Genomic DNA, 18,895 nt, shown 5'->3' with positions numbered 1-18,895 from the left:
CCGCTTCGTCTTAAAGTTGAAAAACAAATCTAATTCGTGGCCGCTAGAGCATCGTCTTCGACGTCAGACTCAAAATTTGCATACTGCGAAGTTTGAAGATAAGAAAATTTTGCATTTGTGACTCTCTTCTTCCATTTTATGCACACAGAAAGAAAATTTTTGTTTCTTATACTATTATTTTATACAAGACTTAAAATATCCTTTAATTGTTTAGAGCAGAGTATATTAACCATTTTACAGTTATTATTTTGAGGTGCAAATTACATTAATATAGTAATATAAATTGCAGTTAAAGAGTTTAGATCAGTTTCATGCACCATGCGTATTCGCAAATTGTATTTAATATATCAACCCGCTTTACGAAAATATTAAATTACAGTTGTGCAAAAATAAATCTATAATAATAATATATCATTAATTTTACATGTTATTTTACAAAAATGATTGCCAAGCAAAATTATTTATGTTCACTAATAGATAATTTTACTAGGAAGATGCTTGGACCTGTGAATAAGGATAATTAGAATAAGGAAAATGTTTGGAAGTGTGAATAAGGAAAATAAGGATAATTAGAATAAGGAAAATGTTTGGACGTAAATAAGGAAAATAAGGGTAAGGATAATTGGAATAGGGAAAATTTTTGGACGTGAATGTGGAAAATAAGGATAATTAGAACAAGGAAAATGTTTGGACGTGAATAAGGAAAATAAAGATAAGGATAATTGGAATAGGGAAAATTTTTGGACGTGAATAAGGAAAATAAGGATAATTAGAACAAGGAAAATGTTTGAACGTGAATAAAGAAAATAAAGATAAGGATAATTGGAATAGGGAAAATTTTTGGACGTGAATGAGGAAAATAAGGATAATTAGAACAAGGAAAATGTTTAGACGTGAATAAGGAAAATAAGGATAAGGATAATTGGAATAGGGAAAATGTTTGGATGTGAATAAGGAAAATAAGGATAATTAGAATAAGGAAAATGTTTGGAAGTGTGAATAAGGAAAATAAGGATAATTAGAATAAGGAAAATGTTTGGACGTGAATAAGGAAAATAAGGATAAGGATAATTGGAATAAGGAAAATTTTTGGACCGGAATAAGGAAAATATGGATAATTAGAATAAGGAAAATGTTTGGACGTGAGAAATGGAGGCACAAGCATAAACAAACGGAATTATTTTAATTGGACGTGAATAAGGAAAATAAGGATAAGGATCATTGGAATAAGGAAAATTTTTGGACCGGAATAAGGAAAATATGGATAATTAGAATAAGGAAAATGTTTGGACGTGAGAAATGGAGGCACAAGCATAAACAAACGGAATTATTTTAGTACATATACTTTATAGGAATGATTTAAAATTTTATAGTAAAAACTATTTTATGCCAAGAAACAATATTTGTAACGAAGTTATCATCGGGTATGGTGAGCGGCCCTTAGCCCCCCTAGTATACTACAACGAAAAGAATAAAAAATGGGACAAAAATCCTTTTCATTATAGCTTGTTTTCAGGAACAGTAACTATAGTTCGATATCTTGATCAAGTTAAGCACGATCGACGATGTTTTTTTCTACTGATATTTTTAAAAAGTGACTGTTTGATTTTTATTCCCTGTTTAAGAATTTGTGTTTTAAGTTTTGAAATAAATTCTTAGAACTCACGTCTGTTAGTTGGGACACGACAAAAATAAGAGCTGAGAAAAAATGAGGAATTGTTTATGATTATAAGGATGGTATAATGCTCCTCACGTAAACCAGCTATAAATGAAATGGTTTTACTGCAAGTTTTGACTCTTTTTTCCGTCTTACTTTTGAGCCCTGTTCTTGTTAGAATGTCCGTTTATTCGATTCTGTTTAACAATCTCGTAGGGATTTTCTTAGGGGATTCAATAAAACGTTTTTAGATCCTTCAATTGAATAATTTTTGATTTATATATAATATACCTATTTATTATCAAAAAAGGAAAAAAAAAATACGTTAGCAATCGCGGAAATGGATGAACAAATAGAGAAAGCGATGGAGCTCCTTATAAAGGTACCTTTATTTGCGTCGCAGTAGAGGTGCACAACGGGTAATTGGTGACGGTCCGGAGACAACATACATACGTCACATCCCGTTTTACAAGGAGAACACATTCACACACCATCCATCCACAGATAGAAATTTTGGCCTGAACCAGAGTACGATCCATCTCCAATCCAGTACCCCTAGAGCATATGATATGCTTTAGTTAATAGTTAATATTTGATAAGTAAATTAATTTTATCGTTTAATTAATTTATAAATTTTACAGGTCAGTTTAATGATAAAATTATTACTTAAATCGTTGTCATAATATTTATTAGAGTAATGTTTTGTTCACATTATAATCAGCATTTTTCTAAGAAAGTTACGTTCATTTCTTTTCTTTACTTAATCAACTTAATGTAGTATTTTCTAATCTTTTTCGTGTCATGCCATATCTACGCTTACCTAAAATTTTGTTCCCCACTCTAATGCAAAATTTTTAAGATTGATTTTTTTTCTTCTTCTAAAAATAGATTTTATGTAGGAATCATGATCATTGAACCAACACAGTTGGTAAATTTTTGAAACATATGAAGGAAAATTAAAATGCAGGTACAAAATAATTCTAATCAAAGATTTTTCTATATTATTTTATGCCTTAGTAATTATTTATTATTTAAGTTTATTGATGCCCTTTCACTTGCTGCTAAAATTTTAGCTTTTAAATAAAATTTAACCCTCGAATTTCCCCGTTTTGTAACAGTAAGATGATTTTTTAGCAGTCTTTAAAGAGGCAACTAACCTCACCGTCTTTAATTTTAGCTTAAATTTTTTATTATTTTTATTTAGTTACTTTTTAATCATAGAGAGTCATTTGACAGCATTGTGCTTTTCAGAAAAGACTGAATATAAAGGGATCACTTTTTATGATGAGGAGAATCAGTGCTTGATAAGTGTAAAAAATATTAGCAAATAGAATAATGTGATTTATGTTTTTGTGTAAGCAATTTTAAACAATTCAGTCTTGTGTTTTTAGATTTTGTTCAAAGTCAATTTTGTTACAGTTTAAATGAAGGAAAACTAATTTGGATGAGGTAAAAAGGATTTTTCTAGCTTAAATTACTCAAAAAACAAAGATAATTATTTAAAGTCTAAAATCCAATTAATGTAAAACTACCTTTAAAAAATGCTGATTGCAGAATCGTATGGGTGTAATTTTATCAGAAAAAATATCAGAATGCAAACAAACTATGGCAAAATTATCCTTGATTACGTAATAGGGAAATAATCCTGCAATAATTCGTTTGCATTTTGGTATTTTTTTTTTAAATTTACAGTATTTGAAAATGCCTGAAAGGCGTGAACGTATTTACTTTTCTCGAAACTTTTAACTGCCAATAAAGGTGATACAGAATTTGCGACGGAGAATTTCTCACGTGGAGCACCCAGGGAATACAGCGTCCACATGCCGCCCTGTGTGAAACACGGATTTAACCTATACGACCCAACTTTTAATTAACCGAAGTCGAACAAATTTTTCGTCTACCATTCTAGCCGAATTCTCTTCTATTCCGACTCCACAACATTGATTCTGGTTTAAAGGGACAGCAGTATTAAACAAAAATAAACAAAGATAGAAAAAAAAGGAGAGGAAAAAAAAGCAAACGATCTTGAAGAACACCTCATGGAATTTTTATTTCTATTTAAATACGAGCCATTTTCGTGTTTGTGTGAACGCGGCAGAGATTTGGAAATATCTGGGTATCCCTAACGAATTTTGAATCGATTTCTTTCTCTACAACACCTAATGTATCTTTCCCAGGAATTGCAGGAATCAGAATTTTCGCTTCGGATGGAAAACTTGAATTATGGATGAAAGTTCCAAAGAAGAAAAAAGAAGAACCATGTATTTATCGTCTAATTTCAGCAGCTGCAAGCAAAATTTTTGCTTCTTTCCTAAATGGAATCCATTAGCAAAATCTTCTCCAGAAAAGCTCTATTCTATTTCCCCAGCGTTTCTTCTAAATTTTTAAAAGATAATTTATTCGTTTCAAACTCCGGTGCAGAAAGCGATTGCACTTTTACAGATATTTTAAAAATTTATGAGAGAGTATAATGTACTATATTTGTTTTATTTACTCAAAAGTTTTGAAAAATGTGTATTTTTATATGTTTGTTTTAGTAAAAATGCTTTTTCTCGTTCTGAAAAAAAAAATGCTTATATTTTGATCTTCTTCGAGTAATTTATTACAAAGAATTTGTAGCACTAAATTCGATTTTTGTAACACAATATTTTGAAAAGGCAAAATTGAGTTAAAACAGAGCAAGCATCTCTATTCTTAAAAATATTTGAAATAAAATTTTGTTCTCAAATGCGAGAATTCTAGTTTAATACATACTCAACACGTTTTCACACTTGTTTTATTACTTACACTTATAATTTATCAATTAAGAAAATTTTATTTTTCAAATCTTGTAAAAGTTATTGACGTATCTTAGAACGGCTAGCTTATGGCGTTCTAATCGTGAGGTTAAGACTCAAGTAAAATGGGAATGGGGGTTACAAGAGTTTAGCGTATCTAGTAGAGGTTTTACGTTATCATCACATAAAACCTACACTAATCTAAGTTTTTTTTTTATTACAGAACCATTTACCAAATTAACAGTACAAAAATAGCATAATAAAATGAGTTAGCAGTTCTTAATAAAAATTCATAAACATTTATTGACCGAAATCAAGAGAATGTCGACTTTCACGGGTGAATATCAGTAATTCAGAGTAGTTTTGGTGAAAATCGGTAATATTTGTTATATCCGATTTGATACTAATTTATTCTGTGATATTATTTTATTTATCCGATGTTTTAATATCTGTTAAGGATAGATTAGGAAAACAGCAGTGTTCGGAGTACCGGTTGAATGTATACCAGGCAGTGGCACTTAGATTTCTAATATAGATTTCGGACACTTACCAAAACAACTACGTGATTGTCAACATTCACTGGAAGTCAACAACAATCTCATTCAGAGTAACATATTTTATTTTATTTTATAACCGTTGTTGAACAGCCGACCGAATTTTTCGGGTTTGCGACTACGAATGTTCAACTCTGTAGCCATGATCCAGAAGCCAAGGGAACTCCTGGATCAAGTATAAAGGGGAAATGTGTCTTTGTGGAGGACTTTTTGATGAAGCTAATCCGCATTGTCACGCACTGCGATGCAGTTTTAATAATTCAAGGGACTCATCTTAAATATGCTAAAATATTCCTGCAGACGATATTTTAAGCTACGAAATGAAACACAAAAACTTGTTTTTACTTTATAAATAGGTTTCTTCTTCATCTTTTTTCTTCTAATTATGGATTTTGATTTTTTACCTACTATTGCAATTCGGTAAATAGGGTCCCAGTCGAAAGTTTCGACCGCTTAATGTCAATTTCAAATTCTTGAGAACTTTTAAGCGAATCAAAAGTTCTTCGAACTAATTTATTCAAAGATAAGTCCAAGCAAAAAAAAATTTTTTTACAGTTATTTATTATTTTTTATAACTTTATTTTATAATGGCTGAAAACAATTTGAATTTTAAGGTATAGAACATTTCAAAAGTCCTTTTTTTAATTTTAATTTTCAGATAACTATTCAACCGATTTCGTTTACATTTTATCATTTAGAATAAGGTACGAACTTCCTTACTATTCATTCCATTCGTTACCATTCAAAAATTTTTCCGAATTATTTTTTCAAATTAAGAAATAAAATGATAAAAAATTATTGAAATTGTTTCTTTGAATGGAATTATTTTTGGATAAATTAGTTTAATAATTATGTGAAAAAATAATTGATTATCTTAAATTGTTATCAAGAGGCATGGTGAAATAAGCAAGTAGGGAAATTAATATTAAGGGCTTCTGTTTTACTGCGAAATTTCCGTTGTTTCAAAAAATATTTTTTCTTGAGATAATGTAGTACTATTTTCTTTAATTAGAATTAAAATAATTTTGTCAATTTATGACAGGTCACATAATCAATTGGTTATGTTCGTTAAGTACCTAGAAATATGTTTACAGAAATTCTATATATGCTCTAAAAATTTCTGACTTAGAGACTACCTTTGTAAAAAAAAAATTTCGCTAAACTCTTTGGTGTGATTATAGAGTCAAAACTTTCACCCGCTTTCCTGTCTAAACAGTCAGAAATTTTTTTTCCAGACTGAGTATATCCTAAATATTTTAATTTTTTCTTCTTAATTTTATAATCATCGTTGAACAGCCGACTCAATTTTTGAGTTTACGACTGTCATTGTTCAACTCAGCAGCCTTGCAATTTTAAACCCAATCCAGAAGATAAAGGAACTTCTGGATCAAGTATAGGGAGAAATTTGCCTTCTGTGGAAGACTTTTTGATGGAACTAACCCGCATGTGCGTTTCATAGAGAGGAAAACCACGAAAACCTCCTATGGTTAGGCTGACGGCAAGGGGACTCGAACAAATGATCCGTCTACCACAGAGGATATTTCACGTCAGCACTGTGATCGGTGCGAGTCGGGTGCGGAATTCGCATCGACGAGCCATCGCTGGGATTCGAGCCCGGTTCACCTCATTGGCAGGCGAGCTCTCTAGAATCAGGGCCACCATGACTTTATCATATTTTTTTTTATATATGTTTTATAGCCGTAGAGCAGCTGACCCAATTTTCGGGTTTTCCGACTACTAATATTCAACTCCGTAGCCTTGTAATTTTGAACCCAATTCAGAAGACAAGGGAACTCCTGGATCAAGTACTGGGAGAAATTTGCCTTTGTGGAAGACTTTTTGATGTAACTAACCCGCATTTGCGTTACATGGAGAGGAAGACCACGAGATCCTCCCACGATTAGCCTGACGGCAAAGGGGACTCTAACCCATGATCCGTTTACCACTGAGGATATTTCACATAAGCACTGTGGTCGGTGCAAGCCGGATGCGGATTCATATCAACCAGCCATCGTTGGATTCGAACCAGGTTCGACTCATTGGAAAGCGAATGCTCTATCTCATGAACCATCGGTGCTCATCATATTTTGTTTGTCAAGAATTCGATTTCGAATCTAGAGGAAAAAATCTATGTTTACTCATCTACAGAGCGTTTTTGCGTCTGATTTCGTAACAGTACTGTTAGCACCAATTTATTAGCACATTTGAGACCAATCATTTGAACTATTGAGATGGCTATTAGTATGTGAAAAGTCCAATCATTCGAACAAAGGTTATTAAAAGTTTACAAAAAAATAGAATGGAAGAAAAACTCACACTAAAAGATCATAAATGTTTTTTATTTTTAGTTAACTGTTTAACGAAAAAAAAAACTTTAATAACTTTTGATCTATTGTTTGGAGTGCAATATAGTGAAATCCTCATAATTCAAGGCCTGACCTTAACTATTCTACTTAATTTTTGACAGTGATATTTTAAACTATGGAATTAGGTTCAAAAACGTAATCTCCTTAAGAATATACACTGCTATAACAAGATCCTGGATACTTAACTCTAATAATATGGGATAGGGGAGGCGCAATCTGCAAAATATGGTCTCAATAGTTTACTCAACAGAGTGGTCGAAATTTTGAGCCACTTAATCTAATTTCACTTCTTGCGTGCATCCATATCGCTGGAGCTATTTAAATAAATTAAAAAAAGTTTTGTTTCACACAATTAGGAAATTCGTTCAGTCCACAGATATTTTTATTAGGAGCAAATTTTTTATTTTATTTGACCTAATTATGATCGAAAACTTTTCGAATTGCAATCTACAAAGAAAAATTTCATCCCTTTGAACTACGCAATTTTAAAGCGACAAAATATAAATTTTGAAATAATTCGATCGAATATACATATCGATCGTTCTAATAGGGCGATGATACTAACGTAAGTGCAGAAAACGGTAACTATGACTTCAATTTTTAATTTTTCTCCTTTTGTACTGCTTAAACTCCTCTCACATTATTTAATACGGCAATAAAGTAACAATTGAGAGAGAGAATATATACAAAATAAACTAGAAAATGTAGTAAAAAAGGTTTACTACTTATTGCACTAATTTTAATATGGTTAGTTTTTCGAATTGGTTTAATCGAACCACGAAAATTTTGCGAATGGTTGCTTTACCATCACTATCGGATCTTGTGTTTTCCAAACGTTTGGCAAAAAACATGGGCGTTAATGATTTCATAATCGATTTAATGGTTTGTTTAGCAATATCTCCTTTAAGTTATTGCATTTGTGTGATTTAGGCAAGACATATTTGAAACTTCTTTTTCTCTTTCTTTCCATAATATTTTTTGCTCAATTTCGCTGAAAAAGGTAGAGAGAGAGTGTGTCAAAGATGAGGCACAAAACATTAATGGTTGCTTCAAAGTTAATGGATCATTTGCACAATTTCAAGGAACTGGTTTAGAGCTATTCCAAACCATTTTATTTTATGTTGAACAGCCGACCCAATTTTGGGTTTACGACTACTAATGGTCAACTCCGTAGCCTTGTAATTTTGAACCAATCCAGAAGACAAGGAAACTCCTGGATCAGTACCCCCAGAGGTATTGATTTGGGAACATGGAGGACTTTTCGATTCGACAGATTTAACGTGCATAAGTCACCATTTACTACGGGCCGAGGGATATTCCAAACCATTGGGATAAGTTCCAACTCCATACCATTTTTGAACAAATTAACCCGAAAGAGTGTTTTAAAATTCTTTCGAAGTGAGTGGCATTTTCGCAAACAATCGAATATTTTTTTCAGAAAGATTAAGTAAAATCATTTCCAGGACAAATTATTCGTTTTAACAGGGTGCATCGTTCTGTGGACTTACTAACTATTTGGAAGAAGAAAAAGTTTCCTCAAACCCTGGATCTCGTTTAATTAGTATCTCTTCCTTAGCTCCTTTTCTGGAAGTGGGGAATACTCTCGAAGAATTCTGTCAACATATATTTCTTACATCATATGAAAAATATCTGTCATCGTATATTAAAGTCTGCATTATACATTTTTTAATTGATAAGTTTTTGAATTAAATTTTTTTAATATATTAGAGGGGCTAAGCCTTCTGTTCTCTGACGCTCTCCCATCCCGATGTTTGCCTTGCAAAATTATAGTTTCTTGGCATAAAACAGTTGAAATTATTCAACTAAAAACATATGTACTAAAAAGAACACTTCCCACGTCCAAATATTTCCCTTATGATGTTAATTAAGAATTAAGTGATTATTCTAATATTAAGTAATTATTATAAGTAAACATAAATAATTTTTCCCTGTAATTATTTTTTGAAATAACATTTATAATTAAAAGTACATTGATATAAGCAAATTTGGTGAGTTCACAACTATAATTTAATATTTTTGCTTACCAAACGGAAGGATATAATTTAAATACGATTTTTGCATTTATTACTTTGTGTATGAAGCTGAAAGTTAAGTTCTAAATCATTTAACGAATATCTTTAACAGCAATTTATAATAATATACTAATGTAATTTGCACCAAAAAATAATAATTGTAAAACGATTAATAAGATGAGACACCCATTTAAATAACATTGTCTTAAAATGTAACGTAAAATTATATTATTCTAATAATAATAATAAAAAAAGGCAATCCTCCTAAACTCTTAATTTGGAAATCAAACAAAATCGAAAACGTAATAATAACAGTACAGATAAATACTACATACAAAATACTACATACATAGGTATACAAAAAAATTATAAATTAGGTATACAAAAATATTTCTAGAAAAACAATTCGCGATCGCAACGCTCGAGTACGCCGTCTAGNTGGAAAGATCCAATCATTCGAACAAAGGTTATTAAAAGTTTACAAAAAAATAGAATGGAAGAAAAACTCACATTAAAATATCATAAATGTTTATTTATTTATTTTTTTATTTTTAGTTAACTGTTTAACGAAGAAAAAAAACTTTAATAACTTTTGATCTAATGTTTGGAGTGCAGCATAATGAAATCCTCATAATTCAATGCCTGACCTTAAATATTCTATTTAATTTCGGACAATGATATTTTAAACTATGGAATCAGGTGCAAAAACGTATTTTCCTTAAAAATATACACTGCTATAACAAGATCTTTCATTCTTAACTCTAAAAATATGGGGTGGGGGAGTCTGCAAATTATGGTTCACTCAGCAGAGTAGTCGAAATTTTGAGCCGCTTAATCTAATTTCACTTCTTGCGTGCATCCATATCGCTGAAGCTATTTAAATAAATAAAAAAAGTTTTATTTCACACAATTAGGAAATTCGTTCAGCCCACAGATATTTTTACTAGGAGCAAATTTTCTATTTTATTTGACTTCATTATGATCGAAAACTTTTTGAATTGCAATCTACAAAAAAAATGTAATCCCTTTGAACTACGTAATTTTAAAGTAACAAAATATAAATTTTGAAAGAAATCGATCGAATATACACATCGACCGTTCTAATAGGGCGATGATACCAACGAAACTGCAGAAACGGTAACTATGATTTCAATTTTTAATTTTCGTCTTTTTGTAGTAGCTTGTAAATGCTTAACCTTCTCTCATTTTATTTAATGTGGTAATAAAGTAACAATTGAGAGAAAGAGAGAGTATATATAAAAATAAACTAAAAAATGTAGTAAAAAAGGTTTACTACTTATAATATCTTATTTGATCTAATTTTAATATGGTTCATTTTTCAGATTGGTCTAACTGAACTATTAAATTTTTTCGACGTATAACGAACCATGAGGATAGCAGTAGATGAATCGTTGATTTGCCATCACTATCAGATTCTGTGCTTTCCAAACGTTTGGAAAAGAACATGGGCGTTAATAATTTCATAATCTAATGGTTTGAATAGCAATATCTTCTTTAAGTTATTGTACTCGCGTGATTTTGTCAAGACATATTAGAAACTTGCTTTTTTTCTTTGTTTCTATACTATTTTTTGCTCAATTTCGCTGAAAAAGGTCGAGAGAGTGTGTCAAAGATGAGGCACAAAACATCAATGGTTGTCTCAAAGTTAATGGATCATTTGCACAATTTCAAGGACCTGGTTTAGAGCTATTCCAAACCATTTTATTTTATGTTGAACAGCCGACCCAATTTTGGGTTTACGACTACTAATGTTCATCTCCGTAGCCTTGTAATTTTGAACCCAATCCAGAAGACAAGGAAACTCCTGGATCAGTACCCCCAGAGGTATTGATTTGTTATGGGAACGTGGAGGACTTTGCGACTCGACAGATTTAACGTGCATAAGTCACCATTTACTACGCGCCGAGGGGATATTCCAAACCATTGGGATAAGTTCCAACTCCATACCATTTACTGTAACTGATATCATCTATGCATCTGTTAATATTTTCACGCAGACATCACTTTCACTTTCCAGTTTCATTGTTATACAACTCACCATTTTAATTCATATACATGCTGTGTAGATATATACTTGTGTAGCTGTTCTTTCAAAAATTGTGTGGTTTATTTGCACACCATCTTTATAAAGGTTTTGTTATTCTTGGGACCCCTTTGACTAACTACTTACGAATTTTCTAAATTGTATTATTATGTAGTGAAGTTCTTCTTTTCATCTGTTTTAGATCGCACTTACCCTTGCAAACGGTTAATGTGTGATTATTTGTCTTTATTGTTTCCCGGATGACTTTATTGTTTTCCGGTTTGTCTTTACTGTTAAAATCTTGTTGTTTGTCTTTATTGATACCGGGATGCCCCCTTTGGGGGCGGGACGGGGATTAGCAATAAATACAATTTTTGAACAAATTAAACCGAAAGAGTGAGTGGAATTTTTGCAAACAATTGAATACTTTTTTCTGAAAGATTAAGTAAAATCATTTTCAGGAGAAATTATTCGTTTTAACAGGGTTATTTGTGCATCGTTCTGTGGACTTACTAACTATTTGGAAGAAGAAAAAATTTCCTCAAACCCGGGATCTCGTTTAATCTATAACTCTTCCTTAGCCAGGATTCCTTTTCCGGAAGTGGGGAATACTCTCAGAAGAATTCTGTCGTCACATATTTCTCACATCGTGTAAAAGAACTCTGTCATCATATATTAAAGTCTGCCTTATACATTTTTTAATTGATAAGTTTTTGAATTAAATTTGTTTTTAACATACTAGAGGGGCTAAGCCTCGTGTTGAACGAGCGATTAATTCTCACTTGGGCCGGATTACGCTATTGGTCGAAAATGGCATCACTGTTTGAGGAAGGGATATACTGTGTATTGCATAGTATTTTGGCGACAGATCTTGATTTGGCGACAGATTTAATATTTAGTTTTCAAATACGCTCTAATTACACGTGGTATTAATGTTGAGTAATAAAGACAATATTCATATTTTGCACAGTTTTGTGGTAATTTTTTATTAGAATCTAAGTAAGTGAAATTAAGCTATACTGCTTTTACGTCATTAGCAACTGGGGCTGTTCTAGAAATGCAGGGGGGGGGAGGCTAGCCCAGAATTTTGGTCATTACTTTAAACTAAATTTACGTGTTGCTTGATTATGAAGTTTTTAAAATTATTCATAACACAACTAAATTGCGATGTATGAGTAATTGTTTTTAGCTTTGATGAATTTAAATCAATTAAAACATAAATATTGTCTGAAATGCTGAAGTGGACATTTACCTATCTCCCCACCCTAACGACGACATATTATTAAGTAAACATTTGCAAGGAATAAATAAATTCCGAGCGAGCAAGTGTGCATACGAAATTTGTCGCCAAACTCATACAAACACCAGCCAACATCTCCGTTCCCACAGTGATGTCATTTTCGACCAATAGCGTGATCCGGCCCAAGTGAGAATTAACCGCTCGTCCTGTTGACGCTCACCCATCCCGAGGTATGCTTTGCAAAAATTGTTGTTTCTTGGCACAAAACAGTTGGAATTATTCAACTAAAAATATATGTACTAAAAAGAACACTTCTTCAAACATCCAAATATTTCTCTTACGATGCCATTAAGAATTAAGTGATTATTCTAATAGTAAGTAATTATTATAAGTAAACATAAATAATTTTTCTATGTAATTATTTTTTGAAATAACATTCATAATTAAAAGTACATTGATATAAGCAAATTTGGTGAGTTCACAACTGTAATTTAATATTTGGTACTTACGTATTAACGCAACCAGGCCAAAATTCGCATAAATCGCCAAGTTTGGCGTAAGTAGAAAAAATTGAAATCAATTTTTTTTATAAAACAAAGTATTTTACAAACAAAATTATAAGCATATATTTTAATAACCTTTTAGATTACATATTATTTCGACATCACATAGTGCATTATTTCTCATAACAAATACAGTTTTTTATATTATTTTGTTAAAAACCACGTATAACACGTAGGGTTGACGTAAGTAGGGTCGCCAAATTTGGCGATTTATGCGAATTTTGGCCTGGTTGCGTTAATACGTAAGTACCTAATATTTTTGCTTACCAAACGGAAGGATATAATTTAAGTACGATTTTTGCATTCATTACTTTGTGCATGAAAGCTGAAAGTTAAGTTCTAAATCATTTAACGAATATCGTTAACAGCAATTTATAATAGTATACTAATGTAATTTGCACCAAAAAATAATAATTGAAAAACGATTAATAAGATCAGACACCCATTTAAATAACTTTATCTTAAAATGTAACGTAAAATTATGTTATTCTAATAATAATAATAAAAAAAAGCAATCCTCCTAAACTCTTAATTTGGAAATCAAACAAAATCAAAAACGTAATAATAACAGTACAGGTAAATACTTAGAGGTATACAAAAAAAATTATAAATTAGGTAAACAAAAATATTTATAGGAAAACAATAACTTTATGACTTATATCAATTTTATGCCGATGACAGCCAAACCAATTTGAAAATTAATGTGAGAAAACTGGTTTCTACCATGTGATTTTCCGGCCAATAAAAATGCAACGACAACAATGGAAAACTGCAACACCATCATTAGAATTTTATATATAGTTAGATTCGATACATTATCGATAATTATTTATTAAATATTAGTTTGAATAAATATATTAATAAGGTAAATAAAATATTAACTAGTATAAAAATGAACTTTATTTTGTAAATTTATAAATTTATTTATTTATTTTTAAAATTTTAAATGACACTTATACGGGGCACTAAGCCGTGGGTCTGATCAGGGCCCATAATAAAGAGCTCGATTGTTAACCCATAATAGTTCTTTTATGAATCAATTTCTGAAATTGTGTTTTTTATTTCACGTGTTCAAAAACAGTTTCTGTTTTCAAAAGACGGAATCAGCAGACCAATAATATTTTCGGGAGAAACGCAAAACTATATTTATGTATCAAATTTATGTTATGCAGCAGACTTATTCATAAAAAAATATTCCAAAGTGGAAATTTAATAAAAACGAATGAGTTTTTTCAATTCATCCATACAAAAGAATAATAGAAAAATTTTTTAAATTGTTTTTCCCACGTTTCGTAATGCCACCAGCTCTCAATTAAAGGAATCCTATGACAGCGATTCACAATAAGATCAATTCCCAGAGTTGACGAAAGCGCCCTCCCGCGGTTACCGAAGGAACATTCCGTCAGTTGGTTTCTCTGCCGCAGTGAAAGCGACATTAGTGCGTTGTTTGATGTCGTTTGCTATTTCAACAACACCGGCAAACATTTGACAGATAAATTAAAAATAAAATTTGTGATGCCGTAGTTAAAAAAAAATATTTAGGAATTTTCCAGTTTCAAATTGATTTTAAAAAAAATGGATTTCATAATAGAAGACTTGTAGCGAAGCAGTTAAAATAAACGGCGAAGTGGTTATGGCTTTCTTCGCCGTGTTGGTCACCGCCTCGTTGCTATGGCATCATAACGAGGGGTCCCCCGTAAGCCCTCGGCCCATCAACGAACTTCTCCTTGAACTTGGACATCGTGAGTAATTTTTACTTTTTATTTGAACTTTAGAACTTCGTATAAAGAGACACATTTTTTGAAGCTTTTAATAAATGTAATTTTTTTCATTTTTAAAATTTAATGTGATAACTTTTTTTACCTGGATAATACAATAAAATTATTTTTAACAACCATTTTACTAAAAAGATTAATAAATAGTTGCAAGCGGTCCCAAAAGCCTAATTGAAAGAACTGCATTAAAATCAGATATAATAATAATAATTAATAGGTATAAATGAATAAAAAGATAGTTTAATAAAACGTTTAACTCCAAATTTATAAAGGGAATCTGGTGGAATGGCGAAATTCAATTCTATAATATATGTGAAATCTAGGCAGCTGCAAATAAAATACCTTTTTTTAACCATTGAAAACAGCCTTAATACTGTATATAAGAAATCAAGTGTTTTTCGACGTGACATGCTATTCCATTAAGTTTTTCATTGATGTGCTGTGCAAAAAGCATGTAAAATTAAGCGGAAATTTAAATCAAATAACTGTTAATGGGTTATTGGGGAGTTAAATACAAAAATTCAAACTTTCGCAAAAAATGCATTCATCTCCAGAAATAGTTTTGGGTTCATTCATACATATCGTTTACATATACATATCGTATTATTCGGAAATAAATGTCCAGAAAACGAATTTAAAGAAAAGAATTCAAACTTTTTTTAGTGAGAATAAAATAAAATAAAAACACAGTGGCCGAGAGAGGGAAATAATTTCCGAGACATATTGCTTGGATTTATCTCTCTCTTAAGCCCCAATGATTTTTCTAATTTTGTTTTTTCACCTTTATTTCCCGTTTTCTGCTACACTCTCGGCCACTGCAGATCTTCGAGTTTTGTTTTCCATCCCTACTTTCTATTTTTTCGGTAGTAACTCTACATTTTCTTTTTCATATTACTTTTGTTTTCCTCATTCACGTTCGGCAACTTTTTATTATTTTCATGTTCTTGAAAGAAAAGAAAAAAGAAGTTTTGCGTCAAAGTATTTTACCTTGTTTTTATAATTATAAAAAATTAAGTGCTTCATGAAATATGTCAAAGTCTTTTTCATGACAGTCATTACTATATACTGTATTTCATGACACTGATTAACCCTTTGCACTCAAGTAGTGACTATCAGTCACCACTACAAACTGCAAATTCTTTACTACTGTTTATATGTTTAATGTTTAGCAACCACTTCGTTTCAGTAGCTTGCGGATATTATATGTCATGGGTGCAAACAATGGGTTTAATCTTGTAGCTAGGGGGCTAAGTCTCCTGTTCACTCCCGCTCACCAACCCCAATGTTTGCTTCGCAATAATTGTCGTTTCTTGGCAGAAAGCAGTTCTTCTACTGAAGTTTAAATTATTCATATAAATGTTACCGGTCAAGTTTGAAATTCGGCATTGTATAGAATGCCTAGACATTGTATACAATGCTTGAAACTAGTCGGCAATGTATGAAACGATTTATATTTCCCACATTTCCTAGGCATTCTGTAGAATGGCAAATGAGAAACCGGCAAAGTATAAAATACATCTCCGATTCGTTTCGCGTAATGTAATGAAATGCAATTCAAAATGTTATCCAAGCCTGCCATGTTGCAACAAGTAGGTTAATTTCGTATTTTTTTATATATGGAAATTTCGTTTCCCTTAAAAAGAAATGCATAAATTATGCTTTGTACAACTTTCATTTTTTTTTACTCATTTTGAATAGATTTTTTTTAATGGCACTCTCATTATTTTTTCAGATTAAAATTTTTATTTTTGAGAAATGCACATCATTTACATAACCTCATCAGGACGTTTTTTTCATACTTTGCCTAAATAGCATTTGTCATTTTATAGAATGCCTAGGTATTATATAAAATGCCCAGGGAAAGCATGTAATACTTCTCAAATTTCATACCTTGCACAAAAACATCCGGCATTATATAGTTATATACAATGCCTAGGCATTCTATAGAATGCCGGCGCTTCATACTTTGATTATTATCAACATATACACTAAAAGGAATTCTGTTTGCTTACGTTTGTGCCTCCACTTTCCACTTCCAAATATTATTATCTGTTAGTATTATAAATATTTAGATCTATGGGTGAACAGAAGTAATTTTTCTAAGTAATCATTTTTTTAAAATGACATTCATATTGTTCAAACAAATTTGATGAGGTTTCAATATTAATATTTTCGCTTACCAAACGAGTGCATATATTAAATACTATTTTTGCTTGCATCTCATTGAGCATGAAGCTGATCGTTAAGTTCTATATCATTAAACAGATCTCTTTCTGTAATTTATAAGAGTATGTTAATGTTTTTGCACAAAAATAATAATTGTAAAATAGTTAATAAGATAAGATTTTCTTATTAACTTTATCGTAAAATCTAGAGCTTAATTACATAATAATAATAAACAATTTTCTTAGTTTTAAACTCTTGAATTAAAAGTGTAATAATAGCAGCACAGGAAAACATCTTTAAATTAGGGATACAAAAATATTTATAGAAAAACAATACCTTTACGACTTTCATAAAGTTTATGCAACCAAAACAACATGGAAATGAATGAGGAAAAACTGAATCCTACCACGTGATTTTCCCGGCCAATAAAAATGCATGGGCAAACAATGGATAACTGCGACACCATCATTATATTTTTATATATTGTAAGAAATGTTTAGTGGTCGAGTCTGCTTTTTTTAACCGTTGAAATAGCCTCGTGTGCAAAGGGTAAATTTTATTATTACTACCATTTTCAGAAGAAGAAATTCATAAATCACGGTTTATAAACTTAAATATCAAATTTTCTGAAAAATCAGGTAAGGTATACTTGACTGTCAACTTGTATAGTTGTTAGGACAGATTGCATATAAACTGGTAGTAAATTACTAATTAAACTAGAAAAGTTTTTCTTGAAACTAGATTATTTTGACAAAATTTAAAAATATATATCCACCTAATATATATCATATATCTACATTTAAATTATTGAATCCTCAAGATGTGAACAATTTGTTTTGATTTGAATTTTCGATCTCGATGCCAATAATTTGTTTTTCCAAGATTTATAAATTAAAACATAAATGTTGAACTCAAAATTTTAGTGGCATTCAAGCATGTAAGCTAGGAAGTAAAAAAAAAACTCGCTAGAAAAAATTTGACCGACCATTAGCCTATAGTGATTAAAAATAGGGAAACACTTATATACTAACTCTATGTAAACAATCTTTCTTTTAGCAGAAAATATAATGATAGATTTTACATGGCAAAATTGGTGACACAGTTTGAAAGAATTTTAGAAGTAAAATCATATTTACCGATGCAAAATTCTGATTGACCGAAATGAGAAAGGGAAATTTCCTTTTTTTTTCTAGTTTTAATAACAGCAATTTTGAAATCATTCTATAGGAATGCTGTATTTATATGAGAATGCTTTTTTAATTGGGTACTTGCACTTCATGAAGAAGAAGAAGATCTCCCATACCCACACATGTGATCTGTGACGTCAGCTAATCTTTATCAGTAAAATGGCGTATTAAAGTTGAGCTAAGTTCCTGTATATAAGTTAGAATGTTAATTAACGATAAGTTAATTAAATATAGAGCCGTACTGCGCATCGAATGAGTTGAAATATAATTCTTTCTCGTCGTCTTCATTTACTTAACTTAGATTTATTATTTGCCCATACATTTTATTGTATAACCATGATATATTCTTGTTTTGTGTATCTGGTAACTTCGATGCATAATTAGTTTGTTCATGTTCTTGGCTTCGTCTTTGTGCTAAATCTCAGTGCAAATAATATATAGTGAAAGAATTGAAATCTTTGAGAAAGAATCTTTGTGTAAGAATTTAGAATGCGTCGCTAAAGAGAATTGATACGTGATGGGTTTGGCTTACT

General features: G+C 30.9%; 1 protein-coding gene across 1 annotated transcript in view; it reads left to right on the top strand.

Moving 5' to 3' along the window:
* The first annotated feature begins 14,605 nt into the window (after window positions 1–14,605).
* Window positions 14,606–18,895, top strand: part of LOC107452715 (uncharacterized) — a 107,222-nt gene continuing 102,932 nt past the window's right edge. The window contains exon 1 of the mRNA XM_016069285.3: window positions 14,606–14,976. Coding sequence (XP_015924771.2) covers window positions 14,868–14,976 — 109 coding nt within the window. The 5' untranslated portion in view covers window positions 14,606–14,867. The remainder of the gene's footprint in view (window positions 14,977–18,895) is intronic.

The sequence above is a fragment of the Parasteatoda tepidariorum genome, chromosome 3 (genome assembly GCF_043381705.1).
Source record: "Parasteatoda tepidariorum isolate YZ-2023 chromosome 3, CAS_Ptep_4.0, whole genome shotgun sequence".
NCBI classification, from domain to species: Eukaryota; Metazoa; Arthropoda; class Arachnida; order Araneae; family Theridiidae; genus Parasteatoda; species Parasteatoda tepidariorum.
The sequence above is the reverse complement of the archived record's forward strand: the minus strand, read 5'-3'. Positions and strand labels throughout refer to the sequence as shown.